Raw genomic sequence first — 18,479 nt, forward strand, 5'->3', positions numbered from 1 at the left:
TTTTTAGAGTAATAGGAGAAACAATTGTTCACTATGAAAGATAAAATTTGCAGCTCTAATATTTTAATGTCAAAAAACTGTGTCTTTCATATGAGAGACTGTGTCTAAAACACCTTCCCTTCTCTCTGTCATAATTATATTTATCTGTGTTCTTTGTGATCACAGATGTCTTTGATAAAGCTACAGATTTTGGTCTGGACCTAATACTCTAATTACAAAGACCTGAAAGCAGTTTGGGACTTATTTTTTTTATCAGTGACTGCCAACCTCTGTTTGCAAGCATTCCATACCTTCATTTAGGGTTGTAAGAACCAAATCCAGGAGCTTTCAAAACCTGTGTGTATATGGGTAGATGCACTTATGCAATAAGTGAGAATGCATTTTGTAGTTTGGGTACTATGGAATGATAAATACATTAAGGTCCTACACTGATGTGAAAACAGAAATGAAGTGCATCACATTACGCTAATGCCATAGAATTTAAGGCATTTGAACAAGTAAGTAATCATTTTTTAATAGAAACCTATTTACAAAAGAGCTCAAGAAGATAAACCCCTTATTTTAGTTTTCATATTCTTTCCTCTTTAGAATGCTGTAATGGGATACCCTGCTGTTTTTTTTACAAAACCCAAAATATATATTAAAAATCATCAGTACAGAAAAAGCTTGTAATATGGAAACACTAATATTCTTGAGGGAGAACTGGTACTCATTATTGTCAAATGTTTTTAGAAACATCACTTTTTATGAGAACAAGTTGCGGTATTGTGAGTCTGTGCTTGGGTGTGGAAAAGCACATCTCTATAATTGTTTGAATAATTGCCAAACACTTGCCTAGAAAGAAAACTAAAAAGCTTTATTCAATCCTTTTTTAACTCTATTAATTCCAAGCACATTACACCAGAGAGAATATTTGGCTGACATTCAGTTTGTTCATTAGAAAGCAGCATGATCCATGGTCAGCCTTTCTGCACAATCCATAAACCTCACTCCAGAGCCTTTTGTAAGAGGCAAGGCAGAGGAACTCCCATGAGCCAGTTTGAAGAGAGGACATGCACTTTAATTTTGATATGCAGAGAGATTGCTGGGAAGAGTTGACTGTGCATTAATATGAAATTGCACATTGAAAAACACAATGTAAAAACAGAAACCAGGTAATATTTCACTTGATAGTGACAATTTTGATTCTTTTCCACTGCAGCATTTACATTTTGCAAACATTTTTTTACTGCCCGGGCTTTGTAAAGCCCTCCACTGTGCAGTTAATGCACTGATGTTCAAAGAACCTGGTTTCCTAAGATCCTGTATAAAACAAATTGTAAAATGACAAAACTATTTATTAACAAAACCATTGCATCTCTTTTGAAATATTGTGCTCACTTGGAAATGGGTCTTCTTAACAAACAGAAGTTACCAGTGTTTTCCTCACCAAGAGTTATGTATTTATTTAGTTTCTCTGTGAGATTGAAATGGCAGCCTAGTTTACATCATTATGCAATGTCTTACTGTCAACATCTGAACTCCATTGCTATAATTAAAAAATATCAAGCTAATAGATGATGGTTTTGATCCAGTCCACAAACATGGTGACTCGAGCGTACACTCCTGGTCGCTGGGGAATGGCACACCCTTCCCCAAATGATGTCACACCAACCAAAAACCACTTGTCCCCATCTTCAAATGTCAGAGGGCCACCTGAATCCCCCTGCAATGACAAATTCAGAAGTTAAAAGTGAGCAGTGTCAACTCTCAGGGAAAGCCTGTTTATGATGTTTGTTCATTTTGTTCCTTAATCATAGATGCTCTACCCCTGTATGTCTTTAGCACCAGAAAGATCAATATGAATATTTCCATGGGAAAAAAAAATTGAAATTATCCATTTATTTTTTCTTTATTTTTTTAAATTATGTGAGCTTAAGCTGTCATCAGTCTTCTAATACAGGACTGGACTTCAAGAGATTTATTTTAAATCTTATTCCTTTTATGTTCAGCCCTTCATATTTCACAAAGCCCGAGTAAATGTGGAGGATTTTTTAAAATTGAATATATTCAGCCAAAACACAGTTCTATTTTCAGTCACCCCAGAGTTTCCACAGTTTCAAATTTAGAGAACAAAATAACAAGATTGCCAGAAGAGGTGTTCTTTTCTCTCACCTCCTTTTCAATAGTTTAGCAGACATAGTATTGTAATAGAGACTGAATTTGATTTAGCTTGAGTGGGGATGAGTCAGCCGTGGGTGTCTTGTTTTGATGAGAAAGAAAACAATTACTATTTTTCATTGTCTATCAAGTTAGTTGAACCAGTATTAATTGTGTCTTCTCCAGGCCCTGTGAATGGATCTTTACCAGAGAATTCTGCAAGGACTCGGCCATTAAAATACTTCTGCCCATAACCCTGGGGCACCCCAGAATGTTAAAGGCTGTGACAGCAGCCTAAAGGGGGATGTGCTATCAGGAATCACTTGTTTATCTTTGCTCATGGCTGACTGGTCATTGATCACAGTGCTGGTCACTTGTACTCTCTATCACCCTGTGGTCCTACATGGAATTGGTTTTTGTTTTGTTTTGGGTTTCTTTTATTTGTTGTTGTTTTGGTTTGGTTTTGTTCAATATAAGGTTCAGAAAGAAAAAGGGAAAGAGGAAAACCATGAGGGGAAAGGACATTAGGCTTGAATAGAATCCTTGTTCTAGACTAAACTGGGCAAAAAGTCAGGGCAGGGGATGAAGGCTTAGGTTGGTAGGGCAAGGCAGTTGGAATTATGTGAGAATGCTCCTCATCAGCCTTGAGGGAGGGCAGCCAGTCTCCATGCCACAGACTCCTATTGCTGGAATAAAAATCATGTGGCAGCCACCTCTGAGGACATTCTCAAAGAGAAGCAGGGAGTTAAAAAGAGCTGGAATGGATAAAAACGAAACCCACGTGAACATATATCAGTGCAGAAAGGCAGCCTCCCTGAAATACTGTGGTGTCTGCTTGGGAAAGGTCTCCAGAGTCTACAGATTCTGGGGAAAAGCAGCTTTGCTCTCTCTCTTTCCCATAATGAAGGATTTCTGAGACTTCAGTCTATTTGGTATTTATCTCTCTGTTCTCTGCATTTCTCTAAGCATGTGCCTCTCCTTCATGGAATTATTCAAAGCCTAGTGCAAAAAATTCCCAGTCCTCATATTTATCTCCCTCCATGATTGTTTATGCCAAGATGACACACACAAAAATAATTTTAACATGTATCCTGATAAATTATTAAAGGAGCAAAGTACCATGAGTAGAAGTTACATTAATGGACAGGGATTGTTCTGTTTTTCATGAGTGGAGGATCAGGGAGAGTTTTTTTCAGTAACTAGATGAGGTTTATGCCAGCAGTGAAAATGAGTTGCTTCTACTTACCTGGCAGGAATCTATTCCTCCCATGTCATATCCTGCACAGAGCATATTCTCAGTAATATTATATTTTGGCATCCATTGCTGGCATTTTTCATTAGAAAGGAGAGGGACCTCTGCTTCTTGCAATATATTTGAAGAGGGACCTGAGGAGAATACAAAGTACATTTTCCTGCAGCATTAAATACATGCATCCCACTGGGAACACTAATGGTTTTGTTCCTGTTCCAGCATGCTCAGCACAATCCTGAGCAGCAGGAATCCCTGCCTTACTGCTGTACTACTCAGGCTTATGCCCCTGAAACACAGTCTCTGATTAAACAGGGCTCGTTAACTGAATCCTGTCTTTCATTTTTGTAATGGGACTGAATTTGGTTATAATTGAATCAAGATTACTAAAATCAATGACTATGAACTCACTGTGGGGAGATCAAAGGGATGATTAAAGACTTAGGAACATGGGCTGTGGAGTGTTTCCTCACTATTCATTGAGTAACTTTGGTTATTTAAAGTTTTTTTTTAATTATTTTATTAATTCCTTCCCAAAATTTTAAATGCAATTTAACGTAGAAGTCAATGTATTCAACTGTGGAAGAGAAATGTCATGTTTATTATTTCAGAGAGACTCCAAATCTCTGAAAGCATATGACATACAAACAGAACATACATTTCACACTGCAATCAGCTTCCTTGACTTCGGAGGAAAATAATTTTCACATTGTCACAAAGACTAATCTTCCTCTTCCCCCACCCAATATCTGGAACTGTGATGTACATATTTCATGTTGAGAAAAGCAGTCATCATAACTTCTAAGTGAATGTAAGAAGCTTTCTTCATAGCCTAATTAACTTAGATATGCATGGGTTTTTTCTAAGAGATGTGTTATAAGTATAATTTTGCTTCAGAGAAGGAATAGTGGAATGGGTTATTTCTTAAATTTTCATGTGGAAGAGTAGCTCTCTAAACTATTTGACCTTAGCAACTCCTGTGGAATGGGAACAAGCCTGCCCTCACAGCTACATGCCTGTCAGAATTTTTGCAAGCAGATGACCCACCATCATTGAGAATAGCCCCCCAGCCAGCAATGGAGCAGTTAATTCCTGGTGGAAACTGTTGGTTTTTATCTGGTAGGCAGATAGGTTGGATGTAATCTGTGAATGAGAAACAAGTAATCAATTTCAACCTCTTCCCTGTATTCAGGTTTTCATGAAGCCATACCAGAAAACATTCATTAATTCAAACCCACTTTTTGCCAAGATATCCAGGAATTACTGAGCAGACTCCCCACCACCCTCATATGCTCAGCATAATAGAATAAATGGGTCTTTTGGGAAAGCAAAAACTCACCTGTATACTGCACTTTGTGTTGAAGGTGCATCAGAGCAATATCACTGTCTTTTGTTTGCTTCATGTAATGAGGATTTATAATTATTCTGTCAATGTTCTGAACCACTGCTGGAGGCTTTGCCAGGTCTGACTGGCTGTACAAGCCAAGAGCTGCTTGCCAATGGAACGGCTTCAGCTGCCTCCTAGAAATTGCAAAGAGAGTATTCACAATTAGGAGTGATTAATGGAAGTCTTGAAAAATGTGTATCAGATAAAATGCTGATATCTAGCCTTGTGGTAATCCGTAGCATTTGGATGTTTTGTCAAATAAATAGAACAGGGTAGATGTGCTTAGAATTCCATGAGTATCACTGTCTTAAACATCCACACTGCAGATAGGCGTTGCTGATTTTTTTATGGTGAGCTTATAATGCATTATTTATAATGAATTAATCAGATGGTGGTGCAGAGGAGGGAAATACATTAACTAAATTACCATGGCTCTTTAAACACTATGAAGAATACCGCTGACTGCTGGCAATTAGTATTGGTCCTAGTTAGAAAATTGTAATGGAATGTCTAAGGGATAAGAGGTCTGAGATGTTGGAAATGCTGCAGCTCACAGACTCAGAACTAACTAGTCCCTTAGTTTTTAATATCAGTCAAACAAGATATGCTAAAACAAAATATGGCATAATCTTCATTTATTTCCTAATCTACACATGCTGATTTGAGGCTGTGTTCATCAGAGAATTTAAAGATTTTCTGTTTTTTCATCCATCATTTTATGGTTAAAAAGTACATTTTCAGCCTGATTGTTGGACTGAATTGGTTTCTGCTCCTCTTTTGGTTTGATATCAAGATATTCTTTTGTTCTAAACTAGGAGTGTCCAAGTTAAATGTTCAGAAGATGAGAAACCACAAGCTTCAATTTAGGAAAATTCTAGGAAAGGCAAAATTAGATTTAGTTGAAAAGAGAAAGGTGATTCACGTGAAAAGGAAGTATCAAGACAATTGTGGATTTATTGTGAGGAAACTAAGGGGCTTAATCCTTCTCATTTTAGTGTCTTTGTGTGGAATGTAGTGCTTGTCATGCCATGAGGCAGTGTTGAGATTTTGGCATAGTTTCCACTGCCTTAGTGTTTAGCTATTTGTAGTGAAAGCTCTATTCTAATTTTGTTTTTAGGTTTTGTTTGGTTGATTTTTTTTTTTTGCCATTCCAGTTTCTATATGTCTTTTACAACACCTGGTTTTATTGTAGATATTATGAAATATCCTAGAAAATATTTCAATAAGCATCACTTCTTGGAATGATACAAATTACACCATAGAGAAGATATCTACTATTGCCTAATCAATGCACATAAATCAAGATTCATTACAGTGATGCACAGTAAATCTTGATCAATCCAGGATAATAGGAAGGAGGAACACTGGGTTTAATTTATGGGATATGATGTCACCTTTTATACCACTGGTAGAGGGATTCACCCAATTTATGGAGGCCCACAATAATTGTGGATTAAGTACCAATGCTCAGTATTAATACCATGCATTTTAAGTGCAATTTCTTATTGTTCAGGAAATGCTGCTTGGTTTCCACAATTGTCTGCATTAAAGTAAGGATTGAGGATTTTTACCAGGAAGTAAAGGAGTTTTCAGCTGAGCCACAAGTGATTCAAAGCATGGTAATTAAACCATGAGTTAGTTGTTAATTTTTCATATCAGCATCACAATTTGTTCACAATCTGATGCCTCCTTAGTGAACTTGAACATAAAAGAAGTTTACCCATAGACACAGTGTGCTGCTGTCACCAGCCACTGGTCACTGACAAGGGAAGCTCCACAAACGGGTTGGAAATTAAAATGGAGTGAAACTATCCAGGGCCAAGCCTCTCTTCTGGCATCATTTCCACCTACAATTCTTGTTCCATTATTCTGAGTTACCAGGTTTTTTCCACAAGCTAAGAGAAAGCAAAATAAAATAAAATAAAAAACTAAAGGGATGTTGCATATTTTATTAGACTAGTCCATTTTCTTGGAAAAAACAAGGCTTTGTAGAATCTGAACTGCTATTCAAAAACACTGTGGGAAAAAGTTTGGGTTTTTATAGCTGAAATCAAGATGCAACTGTCTAAGTTTGATTTAGATGTTTTCTTTCCTCAGATCTTCTGGAATTTTTATAAATTTATTTTATAAATATTTTCACTACAGATCCCTCTCTAGTGTACACTTAACACTGAAATTGAGTGAAGACTAAATTTTCCTTTGTTTATACCATTATGAGTATAGCATTTATAGTCCATTCCCTAACCTTTCCATTCAAGCTATAAACATTTGGCTTTATGGTCTGAACAATTTGATCTCTCTGTGAAGCATTCCTGGATTCTGTGTGCTTACATTGAATATCATTGTACTTACATTGAACGTTACATTGCAGATGAACCACCAGGTTGTCCCGACAGTGTTCTCTAGAATGAAAGTGCAATTAAATCACAGATATCCGTACATCAGATAACTCTGACTGTCAAATATATATATATATATACACAGAGAGAAATGTATACAATCATATATATGAAAGCACATTCATTTAGCAGTATCAGCCTGTTAAGTATATGTTTAAATTATGTTTTAATTATAAGTATACAACATTATATGTTCTACAACTTTAAATGTATATATTCCTCTTCAGTGGACACTTAATTGATTTACATTATGGAAATTAAAGTATACTTTTGTGTTTTAGGGAAATGGATCATCTGCTTGAGACTTGCAATAAAGTTATAGCTGCCTATGGTATTTTCCCTACCTTTTGAGATGTTTTCAACACCTTACCACTAGAGATCAGTGTGGCCAAAGAATTTAAGAGGTTAGTTTTATATCCCTGCATCATTTTACTAAGAAAATAATGCTACTGTAAAATACACAGTTGCATATGTTATGCTAGAAATTATTTAGCAAATATATAAAGCCAGAGTCTGAAGAGCACAAGACCATAGATCAAAACTGCTCAAGCATTTCTGATACCCAGAGATTTTAATATTATGTTCATAGTCTGTAATGAATCTGAAACACTTGGGACAGTGTGCGTGCTAGCAATTCAAATCTGATACACACAGAAATGAGAATGAGGGGAAGACAGAAAACCAAGCTCTGCCAATGGTTTGTTTCCAGTGAGCATTTCCACATTTAATTTGTACATAGAGTAGGTGAAGGGTACTTTAAACATGATAGGGAATGATGTATCCCTCGCTGTGTTTGCTCTAAAATTTGCTATCTGCTGTGAGTGAGATGTGACCCAGGAATTTTCCAATGGCATAAAGGGACATGAAATAAAGTGGGAATTGCAACCACCCACCACCTCCCCAGTTAAACTCACACTATAGTGGGATGCAAATGGGATATTCCTCTGGCCCTGAATAGTCCCATATTGCCATTTTCCATTTCAAGGTAGGTACCTAATTTTAAGTCTGTAATTTAAAAAGTGGAAACCATTTTCTGTGACATGCATCGAAATCTGTAATCTGACAAATATTAAGAAACCAAAAATGCAAGAAACCAAAATCACCTTTGCATAAACTTCAACTAAATACCCTTTTCCATGATGCCTTCATAGGCTTTCATTGGGGAGGCCAGTAGTGCTGTATATTAATTATTTTATCTAATCCTACATTTTCTCATAGGTGGATGCATAAACTACCTGAACTAACAACCAAAGTGTCAGATTTTTCCCTATAATTTTACATTTTTGGTGTAAAGGGAGTTGCCTGTCCCACCACAAGTACCCACTGGTTGGGTGCTTCAGCAGAAATGACTTCATTTGCCTCTGCTTTTTCCTCTTTGTGGAGCTAGCTCCCAGCAGGAGAAGCACATTCCTGCCCGCGCTTCAGCCCAACAATGCTCAGCTGCCTCTTGGTCTGCACGGGAGTGGCCAAAAGGCACCAGAGGCATGTGCTGAGCACCCTCCTCTGTGCCTCCCTGAGTGTCAGCTGTCAAGCAGCATGCCAGGCAGAAATCTGGAGTAGTTAGGGCATCTGTGAGCATGATCTTCACTCAGAACTGGCAAAAACAATTAGTCCCTGTGGAATCTGCTCACATGCATCAAAAAGGCAGGATCTGGGGCTCTTACAAAGCTATCCTGCCAAAAATCACATTACCTAAGGGCACCAGAGAATTCTTTTGCTGTCTCTGTCACTGCAGATTTCAAACCCTACTATATGTGCCCTCCTTTGTTTGAATGGTGGATGCACTTGAATAAAAAACAATTTAAAAAATACGTTTGATAATTGGATTACCAGTTAATGAATTCAGTTGCCTTAAATTATCAAATCTGTGTGATCTTTCTAGCACTCATTATATGTAGGAAAACCATGTGTGAATCTGCAATAGTGTCACCCTGGAAAATTATTCCTGTCAGCTGTCCAGATGAAACCTGGGAGACGACACCTATTTCTGCCACAGAAATACAACTAAGATTAATGAATTTATTCCATTTCCTCCTGCTTGAATCACTCTTAGTGTTTAACAGGTATTAACAGAAGACATCTTTAAATCATTACTGCTCTTCAAGATGTCTTGTGGAAATGCTGGTTTAGACATTCACTCAAGAAAAAATGAAAAATAGGCTCCAATGATATTCCATTAGTTTAAGATACTTTCACCACTCATAAAAATGATAAATGTTTGGGGTTAACAGAGTATAAATAGAACATAAAATGTAACTTTTAATTTTTTTTTTGGGTAGACAAAATAATAGACCATAGAAAATTAAGACATGTCTCTTGCATTGTCACTATGTGTTGTGTTTATTAAGGGAAACTGAAAGAACATGGATTCTTGCTGTCCTCAACATGGTTTCAGCATTTTAGCAATTAGACAGTAATTTTCTGGCTCAGTGTTCTGGTAGAAATCCAGAAAAAATTATACAGTAAAGCCTCTTATAAACAGAAAATAGAAATTGAAGTCATTACAATTTTTTAAACTGATGATGGGAAGCCTTTCTGCTTGGGAGTTGTGTTGTAAATCCCACCATTTCCTGAGGAGGTAATCCTGGGCTAATATCACATTTTCATTAAATCTACAAGAAATTACCAGTTTCTAGTACCCTTCAGAATCCCCTCAGCAGTTATTTGGACTGAGAAAGGTTAGAATAGAATCAAATGTATTCTGAGGATCATGTCATCTAATGATTCACTTGTGAAGGTGGAGATAATTCCAGAAGTCATTTAAGAGTGGGTATAGTTTGTTTAAATATAGATTCCTGTCTGTGGATGGCTTAAATTAGCAATCCTCAGTGTGTCCAAAGTCTGTATCAATAAAGTTAAAGACCTTTAACTTTATTTATTTTTAGAGTGTGACTCATCGTATTTCAAGAGATGCCTTGATGGATCACATTTTAGATCACTATTTTTCTCTGCTGATTACAGAGAGAACCAACTTTGACAACTACTCTGTAACTATGGGTGATTCTCACTCCATCCTAATTCTTCTGCATTATATATAGGCAGTCTTAATTCTATTATAATATGTACTCATAATTTAGAGATTTCTAGATAAGAAATATTTTCATAAAAGAGCATATCATTTCCACAGTAAATGGATAGAGATGTCAGTTAGGATTTGAGCTATATATTAGTGCATAAATAATCACCACAACACTTAAAGACATGGTTTGTATGAGGAAGAAATCTCACTGTACTTACCTTTTTGTGAAAATTAGGCCGTGGTTACCTCCTTTGGTGATGGTGACAAATGGGCCATCTCCAGTGAATAATACAGGTGATGACATATTTGCATGCCTGGGACAAAAAGACACGTGCATATATTTAGATATATACCACCAGTGGAGCAATATTTAGGAAATTATTATGCTGACAGAATAAACACCAGATTTTTAATTGTTTTTTTTCTTCTCCTCAAATAATGACCCTTTAGCAGGGGATTTTTGAGGCTTGAAACTCGTTTGGATTAAAATGTGAGTCTCTTACTTCCAGTCTTACATCTTAGTCTAAGATTTCTAATGCTTCATTCATATTGAAAGGGATATTAGTTCTTTTGACAGCAGTAAATATTTAGTTTGGTTTTTCTGTGCCACAATGAAGGTTTTGAAATACCAGTTCTTAAATGTATGGAGCTAGAACTTAGGGCAGTAATATCTGAAAGTTGGGGTATCACAGTCTTGCGTTTTTGAAGGGTGCAGTTATACTATAATATCTGGGAAAGAAATGAAATTGTATTTTGCATAATGAAGAATCTAATGGAGTAAAAAAAAAAGTTAATTTTCACGTCATAGATCTGCTGAAATCAGAGCGGCTATGGAATAAGTCAAAAGTGTCAAGTTTGCTATTGATCAAGAGTGGGGTGTATTCATAGAGTCACAGAATCACAGAACAGATTGGGTTGGATGGAAGCTTTAAAAGTCACAATTTAAAGGAATCAATTAGTCTATTCTTCAACTAATTTTTGGGGATTTGTTTTGGTAGCAATGGCTTTTTGGTGAGACAAATAATTTTGACATTTAGAACCCATATCCAGATATACTTTATAGTCCATTCTGCATCATGCACTTTGTGATACTTCATATGATCAGTTTGGAACACATATCTATGAAACAGATTTGCTTTCCCTTGAGGAAGCATGGGGAAAAAAGATAGCTGTGGTTAGACTGAATAATTTTGGGGGGATGACAACCTCCCATCTGGCCCTTTAACCTTACACATCTCAGGAGCAATAAGGGAACCATTTGTTTTATGCACGAGGAGCACCTGCAGGTTTAGTGCACAGGGAGCACCTGCACTGTGTCTTCTCCTCAAATGCAGTAAATCTCACTCTCCTGGGGAGGATGAAGTCTGGAATCTGCCTGCAAATCTGCTGTGTATGAAGTAAAGAGGTGTTCAACAACTCTGCTGTGCCACCAGGAGAGCTGTATGATCCACCTGCTGGAAAAGTCACTATCACTGCATTTCTCAGCCTGGAAGTGCTTTTAGACAGTCTGAGAGAGCAGCGAAGTGCCAAGCCAGGTAGGCAGAGTCAAATTCTATAATGAAGGACTTTGCTGAAACCAGCAAAGTATTCCCAGGACCTGATTTCCTTCTGAAGAATGTTGCAAGTTCATGAAGAAAACAGAATGAAGGGTTGAAGAGTAAAGACTAAAAACTCTCAATCTTGTTGGATTTTTAGGTGTGATAAAATTGCCATGTCTACCCCCATTCCTGGGTACAATTTAGCAAAGACCCAGCTGGCTCTGGTCCCAGGGAAACAGGATTGTTTTGCATTGGCCCAATGCAATGGTGAAAAGCTCAGTGTGTGATTTCCTTGCTTCCAGGAAATAAGATGCTGACAACAGATTTTAGCAGAGCTGTCAGAGGCACACAGATACAAGTGCAAGCTGAGCAAAGGATTGTTTTCAGGTTTCTCCAGAGCATCAATTTGTTCATCTTGCAGCCCAGACTAATTAAGAAGATTTGCAAATTATTTGCTTAAGGTGTATTTTGTAGATGCACTATAAGCATGTCCCCAGACTGGCTTCTTGTTTGGGACAAATCACAAATGCAACAGCCACATATTTAATAAATGGAGGCAAAAGGATTCACACTGAGATTTACTGGAACCTGTGAGGAACATGACACTTTGTAGCCCAGGTACATAAATAGTCAGGATATGATACAGGACTCCTATCAGCTCAGTCCTTTTCATAAACTAAACAGAAAGTGAGACTAGCAAATGTATAAGCAATTAATAGTAAAACTAAATTGTCCTAGACGAACTTTAGCCTGTCTTTCTAATAAAACATGATTCTAGGTAGTAATTCAGTGTAGGAGCATGAGCTACAGCCTACTCAGGACCTGCTATTGCAAACATCCATTTAGTAACAAATGTGGTGATTCTTATTGAGAAATATGCTGCTACAGGGGGAGTCAAGGAAAGCAGACTAGTGTGATGCTCACAGAAGTTACACACACAACACACACACACAGAAATATACATATATATATATATATATATATATACACCTATTAATACATTAATACATACATAAATATAGACACACCCATATGAGGATTTTGTCCTATGCTGTAACTGCAGTAGCACCCAGGCTACAAAAATGTGATACAAGTTAGGTTTAAAAACATTTTTTCTAGACAAAGGGAGTATGTAATAAACTGAGAAATGGAATTATAACAAATAACTAGGAAACCTGATAGGAGCTCTTTTAGCAAGTGCACCTGAGTAGTTTACAGAGACAAGCTGAAAGATATTGCTGCAGAATGTTATGGGGGAAAAAAAGCATTAACAAATATTTAAAAGTTAGAATGTCATGGAAAGCAAACTTGTTGAAGCTTATAAAATATGCCAATTAAATCAGCAGACCACAAAATTACTTCTGTCCAGAAGGGAAAGGAGGCAGGGCAGGGACAGAAAGAATCAGAGGAAAAAGGCTGCTGGCCACTCTAAGGAACAAGGTATTTGACCAGAAGCACATTTACACACATTTTGAATGTTCTTACATGTATGCATACCTAAATTACAGCCAGGATTTCTGCATGTAGCTGCCTGATTTTTATGTAAACTCAGTACTCACCCAAAGGAAAAAAGTAAAAAACCCAATAAACCAGCAGACATTAATCCAATTAGAAGCCTTTCTGAAATAATACTTGGATATTTTTCTAAGTCATTCTATCTCTGTGATTGCTGCAATTGATTTATCAGAAGGGGATTTGTAAGCATCTTTCTTTGGTCACAGACCAAAATAATGAATTGCAAGCTCAGGGTTTAGTTTGATTATTGGTTGGGTAAGTGACATTCCCAAAAAACCTCAGCACTGCAGGAAAGCTAATTATTTAGTTGATGGAAGTAGAGTAGCACATGATGTAAGTAAGGCCAAAATTTAGGCCATAAATTTTACCACAGATTGAAAAATGCCACACCCTGCACTCAACAATCCCCATGTTTCTCCTGAAAATTCTTCTGAACAGGGACTAAAGCCAAATCTATTTTTATGCCATATACTTCCCTACTCCATGCCTGCTCTAAGTCTACCCTGAAATTCCATTCTACCCAGCAGAATTCTAGAATTACATTCTATTCTAGCAGAATATCCAAGTGATGATCTCTACTTGGAATGATGAGCAGCACTACAAAAGCAGAGCAGCCAAGGCTGCTGTTGGCTCCAGCTTTACTCTTGAGCTATCCTTATGGAAGTGAAGATGTAAATGATGACATAAAGTGATAAAAGGGTGATGATCCACAACACTTTCCCAGTGTTCTCCAGTATGCATCCTCATGCCCAACCTGCCATGTTCAGAGTCATCAATCCTGTGCTGAATGTCATCAGGACAGGGTTTGCCACATTCTCAAATTTGTTGGCACACCAAGCACTCCACTTGACAGAGACAGATACATTTGCCGTTTTTTTGGAGAGTACACCAGCGAAACGAGGAGGAAAATGCCAATATACACTCAACAAATCTGCAAACAAGTCACAAAGGGCAATGAATATTTATCACTCACCCCAACCCCAGCAGCTGGCAAACACTGTCTGAAATCTCTCCACTCCAATCCTCTGCACATGCCAGGTGCCACGACTCCCCAACCCTGGCCTGTACCAGCCCTTCGGTGCTCTGAGAGCCATTGAGCAATCTCACTGGAGAACAAAATGGGCAGAAACATTTTAGATAGGTGGCAAACCACTTTCCACCCCAAGCAAACAGAAATGTAATATAAAGAGATTTATTATTGCCAATGAAAAACACAAAAAAAAGTTAAAATGCTTTACAGAGGTCATAAACCCAGCATCTCCAAGATGTTGTGCTCCCACAGGAGGGAAATGCTATTGCTATTTCCTATATTTCTGCCACAGGAGAGTTTCATACCTTGTATTTTGCAAATGTCTCAGAAACAGACAATAAACAGTACATTTCCCATCAACTCTAAACCATGCATTTTTTTCTTAGTTGGCATTATATAATTTCCAAATAATGAGTGAAGCCTTAGTTCCATATTGCTCAGTAATACTGACTGGAAATAAGGTTAAAAAAACATTATTTCCAATTCCAATTGCTACTGTTCTCACTGCAGTTTTAGTAAAAACAGTCATACTAATAATTAAAGCTCACTCAAAACCCAGTCCTTCTATAAAAACTCTTCCCAAAAGAAAATATTCAGAACAAGAATTCAGAAAGTCATTAACTTATTGGTAAAAAGTCTTATGCTGTCGGCATAGAGACTAAGGAAGTTGGACTGTATGGCCAACATAATCTCATGTATGTACATCTACATAAAATAAGAATTTAATTATATAATCTTAGATTTATATATAATAATGTCAACAGAGTCTCATATATGTCTTAGCAGCTACAGCTGTATTTTAGGCAGATTACATGTATTGCCATTGTGAAGTAGAGGAAAGCATGCAATGCATTGACATTTATTGTTTTCCAAAATTTTTTTTTTAAAAAATCTTACTTACGCAAAACACATTTTTCACCAAAATGCTTTCACAGAGTACCCATCATAGTAAATAAAACATTTAGATTTCTAGAAATGTCTCTGGGACACCTGGAGTGCATGAATGAAAGAGGTGATTTACAGAGATTCATTAATTAATGGTACATTTTAGATTAAATTAAATTAAATTTTTGAGCTTCTTAAACATCTTGGAATTGTATGCACTGCAAGACTTCTCCAAATTACTTTTGACACCTCTCTTCTTGAGAGAACTTGAACTGTAAGTCCTTTTCCTTTGTCCTCATCAGACCCATGTTCTTATCCAAATACATTATTGGTAAGAAATAATAAAGTCATTGAGGATCCAACAACTGCTTAATTCAGATATCATATCTTTTAAAATTTTGGCATTTCTTTGCAATCCCTGGAAGTTTCAGAAGTTGGAAGATTTGAAAAGACAGTTTGTCTAGTTCAAGTTGCCGCTTCTGATAAGTCATTGAAATTGGTTTCAGGAAAATGAGCAAGGCTTTTGGACACTGGAAAGACTCAATGTGAGAGTTTCTAATTGAATTTTCATTTTCTTTTAAGACCTAGATCGATTTAGCCAAAGTTTGGATTAAATGGATTTTTGGAAACAAATCTCCCAGGCTTTTCATGTGAGGTAATTTGTTATGAAGTAATAGACAATCAGTGGCAAAAGAAATCTTTGGGAAAATGTACGTGATGTTAAAGTAGGTGATGGTTTTCTTGTTCAGATCTTCTTCAGCAATGAATGGAAAAAATAAATTCAAGTTTTTTCTTAAGAAGAAAACTGAAGTGAATTTTATTCTATACATTTTAAAGGAAGAATATGTGGCTATTTTGCCACAAAATAGCCAATGGAACTAATTTGAGGAGTGAATCTGTGTCTTCAGACATCTATCTATCTATTATCTATCTAATCTATCATCTATCTACATGTATTTGCATATGCCATGTATATTTTTATATATATGCATGTCAAAAAAATTTGAAATCAGCAACTGACTGTCAGCACATATCTAAAACATATCTGACCCCTAGTAGAGCTCCTTAAAACAAAGGAATTGTGCTAAGCTTAAAGACCACCTTTAAATCTTCCTTTAGTTCTCCAAAGTAGATTGTCAGAAAGAACAGTTTAACTGCTGTGCTAGGCCAAACATGATTTTAGCATTAGTCTTACATTTAAATTATTTATTTCCCTGCTATGTAAAATGAATTCAGATACTGTACACATGCATTTTGGAATGAATTTGGAAATTTGCATCTTGGAATTTCTTTGGAAAGAACCACTTTCCCAGAGAAGTAAGGAATAGCAGTGAACAGTGGATGCCGTTTTTGAAGCTGTGCCATCCATTCACCCCATGGAGTCCAGGTGGGCTGGAGGGTGCCATGTGTTATAGTTTGGCTTCACACCCACAAAACTATTTGGGAATTTCCACCAAGAACACGTTTATTCTCTACCCTGCACTGCAGAATTTTTACTCTAATTAATTACAGCAAAACCCAGTATAATTTGGAAATACAAAATGAATACAGAAGAAAAGCATATGGTGAGTTTTCATTTAATTTTGAGGCCATTAAAAACAACTACAGTTTTCAGCGCAGAGAAGCTTCCTACCTTTTCCAGAGTTCTTCATCAGATTCCATGCACTATCTCAGAAAAGTGACTGTTTTCCTGGCCCTGACAAACTCAGTGAGGTACTGCTGTGGAAACTGGCATGGCCTGCAGTGCTCTACATCAGCTGAGCTTCTGTGGCTGTTTTCCTGGCAATTCCTGCCAAATATGGATGGCTTGGGTTTGATATTAGGAAAAATATCTTCACCAAAAGGGCTGCTAAGCATGTCAACCTGCAAAGTGATGGAGTCACCATCCTTGGAAGGATTTAAAAGATGTGGAGATGTAGCAATGGGGGACGTGGTTTATCAGTGAACTTAGCAGTGCTGAATTAATGATTCAAATTGATGATCTTAATAATCTTTCCCAACCCAAATTATTCTATGATTTCTTTGTAAGAAGGAAGCCTTACTGCATTTTGCTTCGTCAGAGCCATCTTCACACTGAGGGACGTTGTCACACAGGTTGTGCAATGGGATGCATTTCCCACTACCACACTGGTGCTCATCAACTGTGCAAGCCCCTGAAGGGAAACAAGAGAGAAAAATTATTCTGTAGTTGTGAGGAAGGTTGATGTTCACAGGAGGTCTTACAGTTCACCTGAAGAAAACTGTGTAGATATTATGAAGAACCTTTGATTTCCTTTTATTTCCATTTCCACCCATCTCTCTTTCAAAATAAAGATAATTTTCAGATAAATAGAATATAATTAAGAATAAAATCTGTGGTACTCTGCCTTATACTTTCTGCTCTAGTTAGTGTTGCTCAGTTAGTAGTGTTCTTCCATTGCAAGTGATAAACATGGGATTGAAAAGTCAAATCCTGTCAAAAGTGGCTAATGATTTCAATTTTCAAATGTTCAGCACTTTCGCAAATTTTAGAGATCTTAAGCTCTGTCAAATCAAGCACATGAGCAAAGAGGCAATGAGAGTTGAGAGTCTCTCTCTGAAATTTATTTGTTGGGAAAGGTGGAAGAAATAAAAGTAAATTAAATGAATGAGGGAAGTGTTCATAAAAGCTGCTTCAGAATCAGTTATACAATAAAAACAAATGAGGGAAAGAGTAAATGTAAAATTATAATTCTTTCTGCAGCCAAAGTGTATTTTTAATGGCTTCATTTGTATTACAGGAGATATACAGCCATAAACTTAAATTCAAAAAATTGTTTATTTTACCTTCCTGGACTTACTGACAGAAATATTTGATTATCTAGAAGTCTTATTTAAAGCCAGATAATCGCTTTACTTCTGAATTTTTAATATTCCTGTAAAATGATTCATTCATCAATCAGCATGGTTTGTACCAAATGGAAGCAGAAGAATATGGTTTATAAAAAGCTTGAACCAGATTTTCAAACATTCAGTGTCCATAACTAATGACAGATAAAAACTTAATTCTTAATTGAAAGTGTTCACAAAAGTTAATTCTTAACTTTTAAGATTGAAGGTATTTTTATTATATTGCATACTGCCAAAAATTATTTCTGTTCAAATAAGTCTTACTTTTCCAAAACCCAATATTTCATAGAAAAAATAAAACACAAAGAAAAATTTGATTTCTTTTAAAGTTAATTTTTTTACTGACAATCCTTTTGTCCTTAAGCCTGCATGCTAATGATATTACTCTCTCTCCTTTGGCTGCAAAGATTGTGAATAAGCATAATTCTTTTGCAAATGGAACATTTAAAA

General features: G+C 36.5%; 1 protein-coding gene across 1 annotated transcript in view; it reads right to left on the reverse strand.

The window, feature by feature from the left end:
• Positions 1-1,549: 1,549 nt before the first annotated feature.
• TMPRSS15 (transmembrane serine protease 15) overlaps positions 1,550-18,479 on the reverse strand; it is a 51,483-nt gene continuing 34,553 nt past the window's right edge. Inside the window, exons 20-28 of the mRNA XM_054270231.1 lie at positions 17,204-17,314; positions 14,220-14,352; positions 10,412-10,507; positions 7,128-7,177; positions 6,496-6,670; positions 4,728-4,909; positions 4,436-4,531; positions 3,386-3,525; positions 1,550-1,705 (exon numbers count right to left, since the gene is read on the reverse strand). Coding sequence (XP_054126206.1) covers positions 1,550-1,705; positions 3,386-3,525; positions 4,436-4,531; positions 4,728-4,909; positions 6,496-6,670; positions 7,128-7,177; positions 10,412-10,507; positions 14,220-14,352; positions 17,204-17,314 — 1,139 coding nt within the window. The remainder of the gene's footprint in view (positions 1,706-3,385; positions 3,526-4,435; positions 4,532-4,727; positions 4,910-6,495; positions 6,671-7,127; positions 7,178-10,411; positions 10,508-14,219; positions 14,353-17,203; positions 17,315-18,479) is intronic.

Source organism: Melozone crissalis, unplaced genomic scaffold (genome assembly GCF_028551555.1).
Source record: "Melozone crissalis strain CALT ecotype California unplaced genomic scaffold, PUWL_Pcris_2 ptg000009l_1, whole genome shotgun sequence".
Classification (NCBI taxonomy): Eukaryota; Metazoa; Chordata; class Aves; order Passeriformes; family Passerellidae; genus Melozone; species Melozone crissalis.